Raw genomic sequence first — 17,986 nt, forward strand, 5'->3', positions numbered from 1 at the left:
GACCACAAGAGGCTGACATGTGCTGTCCTTAGTTTTAGGAAAATCTGAGCTTAAATCCCACCACTGATACTACCCTTGTGATTGTGGGCAAGAGACAGCTTCTCTGTCCTTCACTTTCCCCATCTATAAAATGGTAATAAAACCCTGGAATAGAGACTTCATGCCTCACATGGATGGTGTGAAGTTGAGATTAATAATATGTGCTAAGCACTTTATAAATTTTAAAATGCTTTACACAAATGGAAGAGCTATTATTATTAAGAATGGTAGTAATACCCAGATCATATCATTTATAAATCATAATTGCAGTTCGATTTATATCTTTTAGTTCTGCATTCCAAAAAGTTACCCTGGTAAAAAGCCTCTCTCTAACTCTAATGCTAATTTTTTCACTAAACTTGAGCTTATGCTCAATTCAAGGATGGAAATTGGTGACATATTTCTAGCAGTCTTAAAAAGCATTCTGTGTTTCTTTTGGAGATCTACAAAGAAATATCATGGTGTAGTTTGAAAGACTATAATTCTTCTCTCCAGCAGATATCTAGGAGATCCGATGTACCTCATGGATTATGGAAGCTTTTTAGTGTTTAGAGAGCTTTTCCACTCTTCAAAATGTTTTGAGTATTCTGTGTAACTTCAAGTCAAAAATTGCTTGCCTTCTCAATGGAGGGGAGGGGAAGGAGGGAGAAAATTTGGAACTCAAAAATTAAAACAAAAAGAATGTTAAAATTGTTTTTACATGTAATTGGAGAAAAATTAAATGATGTAATTATAAGTCAAAGGAAAGATAGAAACATGTAGGATAGTAGGTTTAGGCATATTGCATGAGAGTCCTGTTATTTTTCACTAGGATCTCATTTGGCCTTTTGTATCTCGTGCATGGAATTAGTTACAATGAGAATTCAGGCACATTTGTTTTTTAAACATGCATTCTGTCAAAAGAAGAGAGATGAGAATGTAACTCACATTGCATATGCTATCAGACTCGATTGCTATTTTTTTTGTTTCTTTTTCTCCTCTTTTTAAAAAATTAGTTATAGTTCTCTGAATGGAGGAGAGGGAAGGGATATATTGTGAAGTGATATAAAAAACTTTTAAAAAACAAAACATGCCATCTAAAAAAATAAAACATTCTAAATTTTTTTTTAAATACAGCTTATGATTGATACTCCTACAAGTCCTGTTACCAGTGGACTTCCGTTATTCTTTGTGATAACTGTAACCGCCATCAAGCAGGTATGCATTTGGTTCCCATCATTATCACTTTCCCTAGAAGTTATTCCTAAGTTCCTAATTTTTTTCTGTTACGTGATAAATTGTTGTGTAAGATTGTGAAAATAATTTGAGTAAGGAAGAAGTATTATTTTTTGTTGCTTTTGAAAAAAGAGGTAGTTTAGCATAGAGAGTGGAATTCTAAGGGAGGAACACCTCATTTCAAGTGCCCCCTTGAAGCATTCTGGCTGTGTGATCCTGGGCAAGCCACTTAACCCTAGAGTTAATTTGCTCTAGGCAGGGGTGGTGAACCTATGGCCTCGAAGCTGCAGGGTATTCTTGTAGACTTTAAGTTGCTGAGAATCTGCTGAGGGAGTGTTTACTTACCCAGGAGTTCACTATACCTATGAAATAAAAGGTCCATTTTCTTTTCCTATATTGAAAGCCTGTTAAATTCCGGCAGTGGATATAGAGTTCAGACATCTAGTGTTATATACTTACTGTCAGTGAATATTTTCATTTGTACCTTTGTAATTATTAAATTAGCTTTATAGCTTTGTAACATTTCATTACATTATAAAAAGGGACTGTGCTAGTACAGCCCAGGCAAAGGGCTCTCTTGGCCCCTTCCTACCTCTCACTGTAGATCCCCACCGCCCCTTTGTTTCTTTATTCTATTTTTTATGAGCTTATATTCTTTTTTTATTTAGATTTTTTTTATTTTAAGTTTACAACACTCAGTTCCACATGATTTTGATTTCCAGATTTTCTTCTGCCCCCTTCATGCCCCCTCCCCAAGATGGCATGGAATCTGATATATCTTCTACATATAACTTCGCACTGAACTTATTTACACAATAGTTAAGTTGTAAAGAAGAATCATGATCAATGGAATGAATCATGAGAAAGAAGAAACAAAACCAAAAAAAAAGAAAAAAAAAAGGAGAGCAAACACTTTGCCTCAATCTGCATTCAGTCTCCATAGCTCTCTCTCTGGCTGTAGATAGCTCTCTCCATCATGAGTCCCCTGGAGTTGTCCTTGAACCCTGTATTGCTGAGAATTGCGAGGTCTATCAAGGTTAGTCATCACAGAATCCATACATCTGTGGTTGTGTACAATGCCCTCCTAGTTCTGCTCCCCTCGCTCAGCATTACATCGTGTAGATTTTTCCAGGTTATTATGAAATCCGTATCTTCCCCATTTCTTATAGCACAGCAGTATTCCATTACATTCATATACCACAACTTGTTCAGCCATTCCCCAATTGATAGGCATCCCCTTGATTTCCAGTTCCCTTGCTACTACAAAAAAAGCTTCTATAAATATTTTTGTACGTATGGGTCCTTTTCCCACTTGTGCTTTGGGATACAACCCTAGAAGTAGTATTGCTGGGTCAAAGGGTATGAACATTTTTATAGCCCTTTGGGCATAGTTCCAAATTGCTCTCCAGAATGGCTAGGTCAGTTCACAACTCCACCAGTGATGTAACAGTGTTCCAATTTTCCCACATCCTCTCCAGCATTTATCATTTTCCTGTTTTGTCATTTTAGCCAATCTGACAGGAAAGATGTGGTACCTAAGAGTTGTTTTGATTTGCATTTCTCTAATCAGTAGTGATTTAGAGCATTTTTTTCATATGCCTATAAATATCTTTAATTTTTTGCTCTGAAAACTGCCTGTTCATATCCGTTGACTGTTTCTCAATTGGGGAATGACTTGTATTGCTATAAATTTGGCTCAGTTCCCTGTATATTTTAGAGATGAGGCCTTTATCTGAGATACTAGTTGTAAAGATTTTCTCCTAATTTTCTGCTTCCTCTCCTAATCTTTGTTGCATTGGCTTTTTTTATACAAAAACTTTTTAATTTAATGTAATCAAATTATTCATTTTGCATTTTGTAATGATCTCTATCTCTTGTTGTGTCATGAATTCCTTGCTTTCCCATAAATCTGATAGGTAAACTATTCCTTGCTCTCCCAAATTGCTTATAGTATCAGTCTTTATTCCTAAGTCATGAACCCATTTTGACTTTATTTTGGTATATGGTGTAAGATGTTGGTCTGTGTCCAGTTTCTGCCCTACCATTTTCCAGTTTTCCCAGCAGTTTTTGTGAAATAGTGAATTCTTAGCCCAGAAGCTGGATTCTTTGGGTTTATCAAAGAGTAGATTGCTATAGTCGTTGACTTCTCCATCTTGTGTACCTATCCTATTCCACTGATCCATGACTCAATTTCTTAGCCAGTCCCAGTTAGTTTTGATGACTGCTGATTTATAGTACAGTTTAATGTCTGGTATGGCTAGGCCACCTTCCCTAGCATTTCTTTTCATTAATTCCCTAGATATTCTAGACCTCTTATTCTTCCAGATGAATTCATCTTCCAGATGAATTTTGTTATTATTTTATCCAGCTCTGTAAAATAATTTTTGGTAGTTCGATTGGTATGGCACTGAATAAATAAATTAATTTAGGTAAAATTGTCATTTTTATTATATTAGCTCAGCCTAACCATGAGCAACTGATATTTTTCCATTTATTTACATCCGACTTGCTTTATTTGTGTGAGAAGTGTTCTGTAATTGTGTTCATATAGGCCCTGAGTTTGTCTTGACATATAAACTTCCAAATACTTTATAGTGTCTACAGTAACCTTAAATGGAATTTCGCTTTCTATCTCTTGCTGTTGGGCTTTGTTAGTAATGTATAGGAATGCCGAGGATTTATGTGGATTTCTTTTGTATCCTGCAACTTTGCTAAAGTTGCTTATTATTTCAAGTAGTTTTTTACTTGATTTTCTAGGATTCTCTAAGTAAATCATCATAGCATCTGCAAAAAGTGATAATTTAGTTTCCTCTTTGCCTATTCTAATTCCTTCAATTTCTTTTTCTTCTCTTATTGCTACAGCTAACATTTCTAGTACCAGATTGAATGGTAGGGGTGACAATGGACATCCTTGTTTCACCCCTGATCTTATTGGGAATGCGTCTAGCTTATCCCCATTACAAATAATGCTTGTTGATGGTTTTAGGCAGATGCTATTTGTAATTTTAAGGAAGGCTCCATTTATTCCTATGCTTTCTAGTGTTTTTAATATGAATGGGTGTTGTATTTTGTCAAAGGCTTTTTCTGCATCTATTTGTCTCTTTATTCTTTGTCATCCTCCTGCATTGGACAGTTTGTCTAGACCCAAATTTATTTCAACTCATCTTCCCTCTTCTACTTTCATTCCTTTCTATCTCATTCCCTTAGGGCAGCCTTGTTTTGTTGTTGTTAGTTTTTTTATTTTCCCCTAGTTACATATAAAAACAACTTTTAACATTCTTTTTTTTAATTTTGAGTTTCAAATTCTCTCCCTCCCTTCCCCACTCATTGAGAAGGTAAGCAATTTGATATCCATGTGTAGTCATGCAAAAAATATTTCCATGTTAGTCATATTGTGGAAAAAAAAAAACCACAGACCAAAAACTCTCCCCAAAAAATAAAGTTTTAAAAAAAAAGTATGCTTTGATCTGTATTCAGACTCCATCAGTTTTTTTGGGGGGATGTACAGCACTTTCCATTATAAGTCCTTCAGAGCTGTCTTGGATCACTGTATTGCTGAGTCTTTCATAGTTTGTCGTTGGTATTGCTCTCCTGGTTCTGCTGATTTCACTTTGCATCAGCTCATGTAAGTCTTTCCAGGTTCTTCTTAGAGTATCCTGCTCATTATTTCTTATAGCACAAAAGTATCCCATCACAATCATATTCCGCAACTTTTTCACCCATTCTCCAATTGATGGGCATCCCCTCAATTTCCAATTCTTTGCCACCAGAAGAGCCACTATAAATATTTTTGTACGCATAGGACTTTTTCCTTTTTGTTTTTATCTCTTTTGGATACGGACCTAGTAGTGGTATTTCTGAATCAAAGGATATGCATGGTTTTATAGCCTTTGGGCATAGTTCCAAATTGCTCTCCAGAATAGTTGATCAGTTCATAACTCCACCAACAGTGTATAGTGTTCCAGTTTTCCCACATCTTCTCCAACACCCATCAATTTCCTTTTCTTTCATATTAGCCAATCTGATATGTGTGAGGTGATTTAGAGCTTTTATTCATATGGCTATAGATGGCTTTGATTACTAAATGTTTTCATATCTTTTGATTATCAGCTAGGGAATGGCTCTTATTTTTATAAATTTGACTGAGTTCTCTATATATTTGAGAAATGAAGCCTTTGTCGGAGAAACTTGCTGAATTTTTTTTTCCCACTTATGATTGTGTAATATTAATGAAATAGGAAGATCTTCTCCATCCATTAATAGGCTAATGTCACCACATGGGTTCAATCACAGTGTTTTGCTGCTTTGAACTCCAGCTCAGAACTGAGTCATATGGAGCCTATTGGAGGAAGAACTTGCTTAAAGGGAAAGCTTGCTTATTGGGAAGCTTGCTTGCTTGAAGATTTTCACACCTTTTGGTAATTAGGTGCTGAAGCATGTGGGTTGTGATGCCTTCTGGCTGTATATATATTCTGAGGTTAGCATTTTGCTTCGGGGCTCATTCATTGGAAGAATGTTCGGCAATTTGGCCAGACAAGACTCTGGGTAGTCATTAAGGAGCCCCCTCACTTTGAAAACCCCAATGTTGGTGCTTTCCTCTCTGGTGACTATGTATGTATTGCTTTAGTCAGACAGTTGGAAGCCCTGTCTTTTGATCTGTGCTAACTTCTCAGACAGTTGGAAGCCCTGTCGGTCTTTCTGCTAAACTCTTCTTGTATTTTCTCTGACATTCAGGGTGCTGACCTTTTTCCCCTGAACTAGTAAAAGATATGTACGTGTACTTAAAGTAAGATTGTTGACTCCTTTAAAAGCTATTTTTCCTTTAACAGCAGATCAAAGAACCTGTGTTAATAGGCCATCCTGGGTATGCTAGGGTGCTTGCTGTTACAGATTTCTAATTGTACTTCTTTCCATCCTATTCTCCCTCTATTAATTCTACTTTCTCCCTCTCTTTTTTCACCCTGTCCCTCCTCAAAAGTGTTTTGCTTCTGACTACCACCTCCCCCAATCTGTCGTCCCTTATGTCAGCCCCCTCCCTTTTTATCCCCTTCCCTTCCTACTTCCCTGTAGGATAAGATAGATTTCTATACCCAACTGAATGCTGTTCCCTCTTTGAGCCACTGCCAATGAGAGTAAGGTTCAGGTGTTCCCCACTATCTTCCCCTCCATTGTAAAAGCTCTTTCCCACCTTTTTTATATGAAATAATTTACCCCATTCTACCTTGCCCTTTCCCTTTCTCACAGTACATTCCAGTTTCTCACCCCTTAATTTATTTTTTTACATATTATCCCATCATATTCAGCTCACATCCATAGGGCAACCTGCTTTCAGATTTGACAAATAGCTAATCTGATAACCTCAGTGTGCTGATGAGCTAATGGGAAGAAGGCATTGAAATCCTCAGGTTCCATTTGATCTTTCTATAGTATTACTTTTGTTACTTTGATTTATATGCCTTATTTAAACCACTATGGGGAGGGTAGTATCTCTGGCACTAATTCCAATTCCAGTCTTGGCTCTGTAATTAGCCTTTTCAACTTTACACTGCCTTCTGCTCTTGAATCCTTCCACCCTTTGTCCTTTACCCCTCATCTACTAAGCAAACCTCAGCCGTGGGTTACTTCCACCATCTCCTTCCTTTGTTCCAACTCATATGCTGATAAATAGAGCTGTGTTGACTGGGTACATTATAAATGAACATTATCCCTTATTAAGGGAAGACAGTTTTTTTATTCTTCCCTAATTGATTCCCTGTCTTACTCCCCATAGAAGCTGTTCCGTCCTCAAGCTTCTTATATGTTTCTTTACCCTCTCTTCATCAGCTGAGGAACACACCTTCTATTTTTCTGAGAAAACAGACCATTCATGAGCTCTATCTTCTTCCGTTCTCTTTATCTCACAACGCTTTGACACCGTTCCCTATCTTTTCCTCCTTTTCCCCAGTTTCTGACAAAGAGGTAGTTGTTTTCTTTGCCAAGAACAACCCTCTCTACACGTACCCTTGATTCCATCTTCCTTCTGTCTTTGTTAGCAGATCGCAACCCCATTCGTCACCCCTTCCCTCTAATCTTCACCCTCGCCCTATCGTTCCTTTCCCTACTGCCTTTAAACATGTCGGAGTCTCCCTCATCCCTGAAAAATTCCTCCCTAGACCCTACCATCTCTTGAAGCTATTATCCTGTATCTCATCTCCCTTTCTCAGGCAAGCTCCTAGAAAAAAGCTGTCTTCATTCAATGTTTTCCTTCCATCTCTCGTTCACTTCTTACCTTTTGCAGTCTGGCTTTTGACCTCATCACTCAACTGAAATTGCTCTATCCAAAGTCACCAATAACTTCTAATTGTCAAATCTGTTGGTCTTTTCTCAGTCTTCATCCTTCTTGACTTTTGTCTTGCATTTGACACTTACCCTGGCTATTAGATCCTCTCTGGGTTTTAATGACCCTGCTGTGTCTCATTTTCCTCTTGCCTGTCTTGACACTCTTCAGCCTCCTTTGCTGGGACTCACCATCCATATACACTGTGGATGTTTGCCCAGTGGCTCCCCAGCTATCTCTTCAGCCTTATTGTATGTTACTCACTTTACCAGACTCCACAATCCAGCTGGACTGGTCTCTTCTCAAATAAAGATGTTTGACCTCCCAACTTCATGCTTTTGTACTAGTCATCCCACATTCTGGGAATGCCCTCTGTCTTTCCCTCTGCCCCACAGAATCCTTCTCCCTGTAGTTATTTGTATTTATTCTGGTTTTTTTTATTCTGTATATACCCATGTCCTTGTTTTCTCCCCATTGATTCTCTGTATATTCAGTACTGAGCACAGTACCTGGCACAACAACAGTGGGAAGTCCAGAAATGCCAGAAATGCTTGTTGATTAACTAAGTGAAGAGAGAGAGAGCGAGAGAGAGAGAGAGCCTCTGTGCACGTGTGTGCATGCATGCTGAACCTGAATTCCAGTCTCATTTCTGCCCCTTAGTCTTTGTGTGACATTGGGCAAATGACTTAACCTCCCTGGGCCTCATTGGTAGGCCTAGCTGTCCTCTAAGGCCCCTTCTACCTCTCAATTCATAATCCTTTGACTTAAAAAACTAGATAGATGTAAAAATGTGTGTGGTTCTTCAAAAAGTTAGCCTAAGAATATTGTTCAGAGAATGTCTCTCTTAAAAGGTTGCCATCCCATTTTCTAATATCTTATTCCCTTGGCACACCTAATATTTCTAAATAAGAATTGTAACTTGATATGGCTCATTAAAACTATCAGTGTATTATCTGACAAATTCAAAAGAAAATGTAAGCCTGAAAACATATGCTTCAGGGTATGTGACCTATAAAAATTGGCAATGAATTTTTACACATGAACAAATTGTTAAGTTTGTGTGTATCTTTTTATAGATTTCTAAAATTGGTTTTTACATAGGGCTTTATTTTTAAATATAATATAGGTTTTATATAGGTTAGAACTTGGAGAGAATAGCATTACCAGAAAACATCAAGACAATTCTTAGCTATATCTATGTCTTTTTATCATATTGTGATTTCTCCTTTCTCTCAATGACACTTTAAATCTGAGGAGAGGCAAGGGAATCTAGTAAACATGCTGAGTGAAAAATAGAGGCTCTCAGGGAATGTTATGTTTACATAAACATATACTTTCCAGCTCTTTCAGGTGGTTTTTCTAGTTAGAAAAGTATAGTTCTACTTGGAAATAAGATAGACAGGCAGTGGGGTATAGAAATTTGTCTTGCCCTACAAGATAATGGAAGGGTAAGGCAATAAGAGAAGGGGGGGCAGGTAATAGAAGGGAGGGTGGACTGGGGAAGGGGTTAATCAGAATGCCTGCCATCTTGGGGTTTGGGGAGGGGAGAGATGGGGAGAAAATTTGGAATTCAAAATCTCGTGGAAGTAAATGTTGAAAACTAAAAATAATTTTTTAAAAAAGAAAGAAAAGTGTAGCTTTTCCATCATCATTTCCTACTTAGTCTTATGGGAAGTTTTGTTTGTATTCTTGTTAGGAATGATGTGGTTTGCAGAACACCTTGTATGTTCTACTTATTTCACAATTCCTTTGTGAAGATCAAAACAGTTAATAAGATCGTAATTAGTCCTTATTCCCACTTTGCAGATGAGGAAGCCGAGGCTTTAAGTACCTCGCTCATCCTCACAGAACTAGCCATGGGAGCTGATCCTGGCGGAGCCTTCCATCACATGCCCCATGGGTGAGGAGGCTCAGGACCAAGTTCTAGGTTGAGCTAACAATAGAGTGGGGAGTCTAGAATTCTGGAATAGAACCTGTTAGCAGTTCAGAGAAAATTAAGAAGGGCGTGTAGTTGACAAAAAACATTGCATTGATAGGTTTTAGTAATAAGACTGTAGTTTTACAGCATACCATTTGAGTGACTCCCCATTTTTGTCAGTAGGCTGCTGCAGATTAGAACTTGTCTGTATCATGATAGGTAGTCAGGTGTAGTAGAGAGAGAGAGGGCTGTTCACCAGCTCCTGAGGTTTGATTTCCAGTCCTGACACCTGCTGGCTGTGTCCCTGGGCAAGCTAGTTAATGGGGGCCTTGATTTTCTAAACTGTAAAATGAGGGTAACACTTTGATCAACCTTAGTTGAATTCATCAAGTGCTCATTAAACACTTAGTTTCGTGCATTACAGTTATCTCACAGTTTTTATAAAGAAAGTGATTCATAAGCCTTAAAATGCTATATAAACGCAAATTATTATTATTAGCCTACTATGTTCATAACCCTTTGTTTTTCCCTGCTCAGTATTGTATAACCTTGAAGAGGAAGTTTGTACTCTCAGCATAACCCACTTATGACGCAGTAAGTTAGGGTCTCACAAATTTGTTTTACATCTAGGTATCTGATTAATTTTTCCGTTTCCAAAGAAATAGGGGAAAAGAGAGGGAAGAGGAGGAACTTGCTACTACTATAGGCTATACATTTCCACCCTTAGGTTGAGACCCAAATTAAAGTCACTAAAGCCTTGTGGAGGTAGAATTTAAATCTGGATCCCTAGCTCCAAATCTACTATCCCACACTCTGTATTGGAAAACATGGCTCATTTTGAGAAACGAAAGTGGCCTACATGCTTGTAAAGTACTGAGGATCCTCTTGTCTGTATATGATGAATACTGTCTTATAGAAAAGAGTGCTGGACATACCGATCTCAAGCAATATCAGCAGAATTAGCTGCCTGTGTGCAAACCAATCAGACTAGTTAGAGCAAAGGCCAAAATCCAAGTGAAAATAGTCGAAAAAGATGAGAGGATGACATTGGAAATAATTGCAGTGGTTTTATCCTTATCTATTCAAGTGAACTGTCAATGCTGAAAAATTGGAAGGTTTTGAAAAAGGAAAATCTGTTGATCCTCGTAATCATTATTTTATGTGAAACTTTGATACATAGTCACTATAAGGAGAGGCCAAAAGAGCCCACAATCTGCCTTGTCCAGAACATACTTGATCTCCGCCAAGTAGAGTGAGAACCAGTGTTGTCCTCACTAAAAACAATACCAGTTTAGATTATAAACTCATTTGTAAAACACTGTAGGTAAAGATATGGCAGACGACTAAGAGCATTATCACTGTATAAAATAAGTCTGTAGAAAATTTGATAGAAGACTGAGTCGCATCACTGCCAAAGTATTCATAAATGACACTGACAGGACAACAGAGAGATGTAAAATAAAATGTATGTCATCACTTCTGTAACAGTATTTTCTTCGGCACCTGACAGAGGTACCGTCCTGTTGTGGACCCTAACATCTCAAGGCAAAAGGTACCCAGTGAAGAAATAGAATGGCTCTTAGGAAAATGGCAATGGGAAAACTGGTGGGCCCAGCAGCCAAGGTTCACACTGGGGATTTCCACAGGATTTCTGTAGTCAATCATGAAAGCACTGAGGAATCACTTCACAAGATATCTCAAAAAGGGGAAAGATACCCAAAGAATGGGAAAAAATCATGAGTTGTAGTAATACCCACCAATAGGCAGTGAATAGAAAATCCATAACTCCAATTTCATTGTCTACTTTCTTGTCTCTTCTAGAGACTATCTGAGATGGAAATAAGAGGAGGGAACCATTCTTTGTTGTACACCTCTTCTTCACAGTCAACCTGTTGATTGAAAGGAGCAAAACAAAAAAAATCCCATTGTGTCTTTTGTTTTTAATTTAAAAAAATTTTTTTAAAAGGTTTTGACTTGGTAGGGCAAAATAGAGATTTTTAAAGTCTTTCCTCCAACATGGAGGTTCATATCATACAAGCTTCCTTAATTCCATTGATGGAAACCAAGTTGAGTTGCCTTCAGGAAATTACATTACCCCTTTAGTGGCTCCAAGCTTCTTCCAGAAAAACAAAAGCCCCTCTTTTTAGTGTCAACATTCTACTGTTGTGTGTATGATTGCAAGCATTTTTTTATGTGCCAGTCACTGGGCTAAGCTTTGAGGATGCAAAGAAAGGTCAGTGTGGTCTCTGCCTTCAAGGAGTTCACAATCTAAGGGGGCAGAAAATATGTAAAGTACTATGCATAGGGTAGCTTGTCTACAGGATAGTATAGAGGTGATCTGAGGGGGAGACACTGGCATTAAGAAGGACCAGGAAAAGCTTCTGGCAGAAGGCAGGATTTTAGGGGCGGCTAGGTGGCGCAGTCAGTAGAGCACCAGCCCTGGAGTCAGGAGGACCTGAGTTCAAATCCAGCCTCAGATACTTGACACACTTACTAGCTGTGTGACCCTGGACAAGTCACTTAACCCCAATTGCACTGCCTCACCCCCTCAAAAAAGAAAAGAGAAGAAGGCAGGATTTTATCTGAGAAGGAAGCTAGGAGAGGAAGAGAATTCCCAGCATGGGGTGCAGCCAGTGAAAATGGCCAGAGACAGGAGACAAGCATCACATAATCACAGAGTAAAGTGTAAGAAGACAGGAAAGATAGGAAGGGGCCAGGTGGTGAGGGCCACTGGACTTTACTGAATAGAGGGAGTGACATGGTCAGATGGACTTTAGGGAGATTAGCCTGACAGGTAAGTGGAGGATGGAGTGGAGTGAGATGAGACTGAGGCAGGGAGAGCAGCGAGCAGCTGTTATGTAGCCCAGATATGAAGTGACAAGGGCCTACAGCAGGGTGGTGGCAGTGTCAGGAGAATGGAAGGGGGAGTGTATGTGAAATGGAACGAAGGAAGAATTGATAGAGGATCCAAAAATTATAACAACAATGGTTTTATTTTTCTGATCTTCATGTATTTATAGGGATATGAAGACTGGTTACGACACAAATCCGATAATGAAGTAAATGGAGCACCTGTTTATGTTGTTCGAAGTGGTGGCCTTGTGAAAACTAGATCAAAGAACATCCGGGTATGCATCTGGTGAATAATAGAAAGGAGTAGATTTGGGATGGCTTGACTCACAATTGTAATCTGCTTATAATTTAAGTCAAAGAACTGTTTCACCCATTGAAATTCTATGGTACTCTCTGTTTAGGGTATAATGAAATTTTTTAAAAAATGTATTCCTAGGCAATTTTAGACATTTTAATTTAATTTTTTAAACCTTTTTTTTTTCTAGGTAGGGGATATTGTCAGAATTGCCAAAGATGAGATTTTTCCTGCTGATTTGGTGCTTCTGTCTTCAGACAGAGGGGATGGTTCATGCCATGTTACTACTGCTAGCCTGGATGGAGAAACTAACCTCAAGGTGTGTGTAGCTTTAAATATTTGTGTTGGTGCCATCGATTAGGACTTAATGAGATTTAGGGATGGTGAACATATTTCCAAACCCCAAATCAAGATGCATAGTCTGACATTTTTTTCTTGTGTTTTATAAAGGTCTTATGGAAATATAAAATTAAATTGCATTTAGCTTTTCATTTTACAGAATTGTGGAATCCTAGAGTTAGATTGAACTTTTGCTATCATCTAGTCCAGTTGTGTCCCTGAATCATGAATTCTGTCTCCAAAACACCTCCAGTGATGGGAACTTTATTTGGTGTGCTTAGTTTAATATTTGGATCCCCATCCCCTAATACAGCACCTCTCACACAGTTGTTTTTCAATAAATGCTTGTTTGCCAACTATGCACCATGGCTAGCACCTTCCAACTGTCATCATCAAGAAAATTTTCATGCATATAAAAGGGTTTTTTTTCCCTATATAACTGATAATCCTCTTGGTTTTGCTAGTGTTTAACATCTGAAAAAGTTTTCCAACACATTTTTTTATATCCCTTATGCCTATCTTTACAATGAAGTCATTGAATATTAATGTGTGTATTGATTTAATCTGGAGGATCTTATATCATGTTCTTCGTATTATAGCTCTACTTCATCCTTTTTAACAGATACTAGTGGATAAGCATGATTTATTTTCATGGTGATGTCTTTGCAAATTACTTATAAGCATTATAATATGAAATACCAAATGTCCCACAAAATGATATTTATTGTTGCTTTTGATTGAACAATAAAACTAATTCCACCAACTTGTTTATTTTTCCAAAGGAAACCTGTGAGCCATTCGTCTTTCAATTTCCTTCTTTCTACTTGGTTTTCTTCGTACCAAGAATGTCATGGTTGTTTCTCCAGCACAGTGTCTACTAGTTAGTTATTGGACAAATATCTCACATATAGAGATAACTGTTAGAATACTAACAGTCAAGTTAATGCTTATGTGCTATCTAAAAACTATGTCATCTTTACTAGCTTTACTTCCTTTTCTGACATTGCCATCTTAGATGTAGGAAGGGGTCACATAGGAATGAAGGCCCTTTTATACTTTTCCTTTGATCCTTGGTTGATACGGTCTAAGAATTCATTGCCAAATATGGCTGACCTAATAATGATGAGTCTCTCCATACGTAATTAAGTTGTTCCCTAGAAAGTACATATAATTTGTTGCCTGGACCTTAACTAAGAGTTTCTCCAGCATGATAAAATATCTCAGAACTTGTACTTGACCCAAATAGCTTTTAAGAGCCCAGGGTTTCCTCCATGTCACAAAGAAATGGCATTTGAGTAGCACTTGAACCTATAAGGTCAAATTTGTCTTTTTGCAAATTGTTGGTCTCCGTGTTTGTTACACACATTTTGTACGTATGTCTCCTGTTTTGTACATATATACATTTTGTGCATGTATAGATATTATACGCCATGGATTTAATTGCTAGGTCCTTCTTGGGTTTTGTCTCTTCCGAATTTCTGGATCTCTGTACTACTATTCAAATAGTAAACTAGTTACTAATGTGGGAATTATTTTGCAAACAGCTGCCTGTTGGCATCAGATTGACTTAGAGCAAAGTATAGAATTGATACTGAATTAGAGAAAGGATAAAGTAAGAAGGAAGTTACATAAAATGAAAATAGCTCCTCCTTGACCTACTTAAATAAACAGAATCCAGATAATAGCTAGTTAATAGCCAGTATTTATATAACACTTTAAGGTTTGCAAAGCACTTTCTGGGCATTTGTTTTATCCTCACAATAACCCTGAGAGGTGGGTGCTATTATCTCCATTTTGAGAAACAGAAGCAGACAGGGTTAAGTGACTTGCCCAAGGTCATATAGCTAGTAAGTGTCTGAAGCCTAACTTTACATCAGGTCTTCCTGACTATAATTCAAGTGCTTTACCTACTGAGCCACCAATGGTAAAGTAAGATGTTGCTAGTGCCATTTGTCGTTGAAATAAGAGCCCCAAATCACCTCAGCCATCAAAGATGTTATCTCCTTGCTAAGCAGAGATATGTTGCATTCAAGAGCATTTTTAGGATATAAGCCCACTTGGAAAAAGTTACAGAGGAGGATGACAAGATGTTGAGTAGGATCAGTTTCAAAAACAGTTTAAAACAATGGAGTACCAAGTAAGCCTGAGGAACGCTTGTCTAGAGATCCAGATGAACAAGAGCATTCTGAATAAACAAAAAAAAATGGAAAAGATCTGTAAAGATTTCTAGAACAAACTCTTTTCTTGGTCAGTGGCAGTGGGATCACCTCATTTTGAGCCTAGTAGGTATGGTCCTTTCTTGAGGTAATGAGGTAATGACCCTAGACACAGCTCAGGCTGGGGATCTACAAGTGTCCAGTGCTCCCAGAGGGATATGATCAAGGGCAAAGTTCTGAGCCAAGTTTGGGGCTGAGGGACATGCCTTTGGGACTGTCCCTGGCTGGAAGTTGTGGTAGACTTTGGTGGGACTCAGCCACTCTTGTCCAGCTGGAAAGTTCTGCAACTTTAGCGAGACAGAACTATAGGCTCTTCCTTGTCCACCACATGTTAGTTGCTTGTTTGCTTCTCCACTTGCTTCTTGCTTTCTTCACAGCTTAGGGCATGTGATTGCTCCTTTCCAAGACCTATGGGGGTGGCTTCCCTGTTCCATTTACCTTGGATCTCTGACCCAGAACTAGGTAGTGAACTTGTTTCTGCCCTCTACACTAGTTTAGAGAACTCCCTGGGTCCTCTCCCTGCCCTGGGCCCCAGTCTCCATCTTCTTCTTCCTCAGTCCTTGGATGCTGATATTATCCATGCTGCATGGTCCTGGCCAGACCAACCTGGACTCAGAAAATGACACTGATTTTTCACTTGGAGTTCCTGATTGGGACTTGGTCCAGTGCATTTTCTAGAGCTTTTTGGAGAATGGTATGGTGGAAGAGCAGGGCTGCCATTCCTGCTACTCTTGACCAGCCTTTCTCTTGTTAATAGCTGATATTTACATAGTGTTTTAAGGTTTGCAGAGCATTGTATTGAACCCATTTCATCTTCGCAATCCCTCGGGTGTTTTCCCAATTTTAGAGACGAACATGAATCTTACAGAGATTGTGACTTTTACACAATGGTGTATAGCGAATGAGATTTGAGCCCAGATCTCTACCGACTCCCAAGTTGTCTTTCCACTGTTTCCCTGCCCTAAAGGAGCTTAGATTCTACTGGGGGAAATGTACAAGCAAAAATAATTACAAAATCTATGGAAAGTATGTAATATAAGACACTATCGATAGTTTGTTTTAGCCTGTGTAGGCCTACTTTGCTCTTAGGATAAGCTTGTGGTCACCTGTACTTTGGTTTCATTTGAGAGCATGATGTTCCACAATAGACAGCCATATAGCATCACTACTAGAATATTGATATTCACAGGGAGAGTGGGGCTGTCAAAGATCAGCTTGCGCCCCTTGAAGGCCACCTGACCACCTAAGTGTGAGGCAGCACAATCACTTCTTTCTGATCTCACTTCATTTTCCATCTGCAGCATCTTAGCTGTAACTCCACATACACACACTTGTACAAGTGCCTGGCAAAAATCTGTATGCTGAGTCTTTTTGTTCCCTTTGTTTATGGCTACTTGAATAAGAGTGGATCCCATGGAGGGGGCATGCAGTATTTTATGGCTTTATGCAATTCAACACTATATGCCATGAACAGAAATGTCTGAAGAGTTTCATTAATGATGAATACTGCAGGGATTATATCTCATTTTTCCGGTTTGTTGAATGATTGTTGCCTTAAGAGATATTATTTGTTATTATTATTATTGTTGTTGTTATGAATTAGTTATAAATAGTATTCAACTTATGTATTTTCCTGCTTGCTACTGCCCCTTACTTATGAGCTACCACCTCAAAAGGGTAGCTGTAGGGTTCCTCTTCTTTGCTACTTCTTTTGGAATCTCCCTCTCTTTACTTTGCTGTCATAGACTCTCTGCCATTGAACCTTTTGCTAACTATAATTTAGCAGGATGTTATGACCTGCAATAAAATGTCCATTTAAGTGGATAGTTTCCTAGTTTTAAGTTCCTTGAGTTCTTAACTTTTATGTTTTTACCTTATTTTTTTTATTGGTTCATTGAAATGATTGTTGTTCATTAAAAGTAGAATCATGTCTTATTTGACCTCCTGAGAGGTGTTATTAATTGGTGATGAATTTGGGGTTTTCTTGTAAGCTTAGAATAATTTCAGATGTTATACTGTTAATATAGAGCCAAGGAAACTTTTGGGTGCTCGGTTGTGCAGTGGGTAGAGTGGTGGACCAGAAGGCAGGTAGGCTCCTCTTCCTGAGTCCAAATCTGGCCTCAGACGCTTGCTAGCTGTGTGGCCCTGGGCAAGTCACTTAACCTTGTTTGCCTCAGTTTCCTTTTCTGTAAATTACAAACCACTCCATTATCTCTGCCAAGAAAACCCCAAATGAGGTCACAAAGAATCAGACACAACTGAAAATAACTCAACAACAGACACTTTTAAATGTGGTATGCTATGAAGAACATCAGACTGGAAGTTAAGAGACCTGTCTCTGCTATGCTATGCTACCTCTGTACTTCAGGCAAGTTATTTAATCTCCTTGGGTCTGTTTTTGGCCTGCAAAATGAAGGGGCTGGACTAAGTGACTTGTAAGTTCCCTGATCTTAGCTTCTGTCTCTGAGTTTCTCCAAGAATCATGGTATTTTTTTTTTTGTTATAAAATTATTTTACTTTATTTTCAGACACATGTGGCAGTTCCAGAAACAGCAGTGTTGCAAACCGTTGCCAAATTGGACACACTCATAGCTGTGATAGAATGTCAGCAGCCAGAAGCAGACTTATACAGGTGATTTTTTAAAAATTTAAGTTTTTATTGATAGTTTTTATTTTATATTGCCGTTATTGTCAATATATCCCTGTCTTCTTCACACCTCAGAAAGCCATCCATATATCAAAAAATCAGAAAGATAAATCAGTCAATCAAAAAGCATTTATTAAGCTCCTCTTGT

General features: G+C 38.3%; 1 protein-coding gene across 1 annotated transcript in view; it reads left to right on the forward strand.

Annotated features, from left to right (window-relative positions):
* The window catches only part of ATP11B (ATPase phospholipid transporting 11B (putative)), a 139,325-nt gene that overhangs the window by 44,880 nt on the left and 76,459 nt on the right, over positions 1 to 17,986 (forward strand). The window contains exons 4-7 of the mRNA XM_036756529.1: positions 1,156 to 1,236; positions 12,509 to 12,616; positions 12,827 to 12,955; positions 17,720 to 17,823. Coding sequence (XP_036612424.1) covers positions 1,156 to 1,236; positions 12,509 to 12,616; positions 12,827 to 12,955; positions 17,720 to 17,823 — 422 coding nt within the window. The remainder of the gene's footprint in view (positions 1 to 1,155; positions 1,237 to 12,508; positions 12,617 to 12,826; positions 12,956 to 17,719; positions 17,824 to 17,986) is intronic.

Source organism: Trichosurus vulpecula, chromosome 4 (genome assembly GCF_011100635.1).
Source record: "Trichosurus vulpecula isolate mTriVul1 chromosome 4, mTriVul1.pri, whole genome shotgun sequence".
Classification (NCBI taxonomy): domain Eukaryota; kingdom Metazoa; phylum Chordata; class Mammalia; order Diprotodontia; family Phalangeridae; genus Trichosurus; species Trichosurus vulpecula.